At 36.2% G+C, this 2,324-nt stretch overlaps 1 protein-coding gene across 1 annotated transcript; it reads right to left on the reverse strand.

Moving 5' to 3' along the window:
• Window positions 1-894: 894 nt before the first annotated feature.
• Window positions 895-1,267, reverse strand: LOC131222325 (large ribosomal subunit protein eL39-like). The gene has a single exon (XM_058217352.1). The coding sequence runs from the start codon at window positions 1,144-1,146 to the stop codon at window positions 991-993; it is 156 nt and encodes a 51-aa protein (XP_058073335.1). The 5' UTR covers window positions 1,147-1,267; the 3' UTR covers window positions 895-990.
• Between the last annotated feature and the right edge of the window lie 1,057 nt (window positions 1,268-2,324).

Consider the following 2,324-nt stretch of genomic DNA (forward strand, 5'->3'; position numbering starts at 1 on the left):
AATTATAACACTAAACCTTTCTTGAAGACTCAGCCAGAAGAGAAGTAGGTGGGGCAAAACCGAAACCATTGGTATTGTAGCCATTGTTTTTCAAACCTCTAGCCTAATAATAGAACAATTGTAGCTCCTTACAGAGTTAATTATTGCTGGAATATTTGCACTTCTTTCAATACATGGCATAATTATTTCCTAGAAATTAAAACCTTAAACACAATCAACAAAGACTAACAGTGGGAGTAACATGGGGTACACAACAACAAGAAAAAACCAAGTTTCTGTTAGTTATCATTTCAAACATTTGGTATGCATGTCTCCTTTGGCATTTCGTCAAACATTCGGTACACATCACAATTCAAAAGCCTCGAATACCATTTTTTTAAAAAAAAGGATCCATTTAGTTGATGCAGTGGCTTTTATTTTTCCAACTGTGAATTTTTTATGATCCCCTGATGAGTTAACTCTTTTTCTCCTTTCACATAGATTTTATTTTAATTTAAACTTTTCCAATCTTACCTAGAGAAAAAAAAAAAAGCACATTCACAAAACAGATCATATCATGGAATCAGTAATTACTAGTTCATGAATAAATGATTCATACAGAAATAAAATGAGAAGGAAATAAATAAATAAATAACCCTAACCCTAATGATATCATGTATTTAAAAAAAAAAAAATTAAAGATAATCAATTCGTGCATTTAGCATGAGATCCACGACAGAGGAATGCTATGAAATTTATGAAAATGCCATCAGAGATTTTTTTCTTTTTTTAATCAAAAAAACTAAAACTATTGAAACTATAAATGATACATCAACATCTCAACCCATCCTTTGGCAATTGCATTACCAACAAATTGGTATAAATCACATTTCCTGCAAATATCAAAGGAGTAATAGAAGAAAGAAACCAAATAGATTGCGATTTCACATCTTTTAACGAAAAATAAAAACCGTAATTCGACGATATAAAAAGGGAAAACCTTCAAGAGCCTCAGAACCCTAGCTTTGTACGGCGCCAGTGCTTGCGCTTCGTGTTGTACCTGATGGTGTTGTCGATCGTCAAGCGGATCCAGTGAGGTATTGACCTGTTCTGCCTCATCTTCTTCGCCAGCTTCTTCTTGATGTGGAAGGTCTTGTGCAACGGCATTTTTGATCGAAGTAGAGAGACGCTGAAAACCCTAGCACGAGGTGTGAAAGAAAACCCTAACCATTAAATGCCATCAGAGATTGAAGGAATGCATTTTCCTGAGAGGGCTTGGATTGTTCAAGAAGACTGGAATGGAAACCTGAGAGAGAGAGAGAGAGAGAGAGAGAAATGGAGAGATTTTTGGGTGAGGCTCTGTTTTGAGCGCGCGCCCAATTTTGGGAAATGGTGGTCGGTGCTCTATGGGACCCACCATGATGTATGTGTTGCATCCATGCTATCCATCTATTTTTACAGATCATTTTATGGTAAGAGACCAAAAATGGGGTATATCCCAATCTCAAGTGGACCACATTACAGGGAGCAATGTTGAATAAGCGTCGACCATTAAAAATATTTTGGGGGCCATAAAAATTTTGAATCATGCTGATTTTTGTTTTTTCCCTTCATCTCGGCCTGTATGACCTAATCAAGATGTTGGATGTCAAATAAACAGTACAGTGGGCCTTAGGAGGATTTTAATGGTGGATATCCAATCACTATTGTTTTCATATGGTGTGGTCCACCTGAGATTTATATCCCTCTCATTTTTATGATCAAGCGATAAAATGATCTTTAAAAATGGATGAACAGAATGGATGAAACACAGACATCATGGTGGGGCCCACAGAGCACCAACCATCAGCCACGAGGTTGGTGGCTGGGAGAGTAGCCAATCCATTTCCCAATTTTAGGCTTGCATGGGGTAAAACAGACATGGATGTCCTCTCCAGAGCTCTGTGGGACCCACCATGATGTATTTTGTTTATCCATTCCATCCATTAATTTTAATAAATAATTTTATTACATGATCCCAAAAATAAAGTAGATTGAAGGCCCAAGAGGACCACACCATAGGAAGCACATGTGATTTAATCTCCATGTTTCCTACCGTGTGGTCCACTTTAGCCTTCAATATACCTGATTTTTAGTTTCATGACCTATAATAATATTTCAAAATAGTTGGACAGCTTAGATATAAAACATATATTTTTGTAGGCCCTATAGAGCCCCTATAAAGCCCTATAATAATATTTCAAAATAGATGGACGGCTTAGTTATAGAACATATATTTTTGTAGGCCCTATAGAGCCCTATAATCTAATCTTTTTTTCTTAGATCATTATAAGGTATCATGTAAA

This window comes from Magnolia sinica, chromosome 13 (assembly GCF_029962835.1).
Source record: "Magnolia sinica isolate HGM2019 chromosome 13, MsV1, whole genome shotgun sequence".
Lineage (NCBI taxonomy): Eukaryota > Viridiplantae > Streptophyta > Magnoliopsida > Magnoliales > Magnoliaceae > Magnolia > Magnolia sinica.

Excerpts from the sequence above, each read along its gene's own strand:
- LOC131222325 (XM_058217352.1), bottom strand. The coding sequence starts at position 1,146 with ATGCCGTTGCACAAGACCTTCCACATCAAGAAGAAGCTGGCGAAGAAG.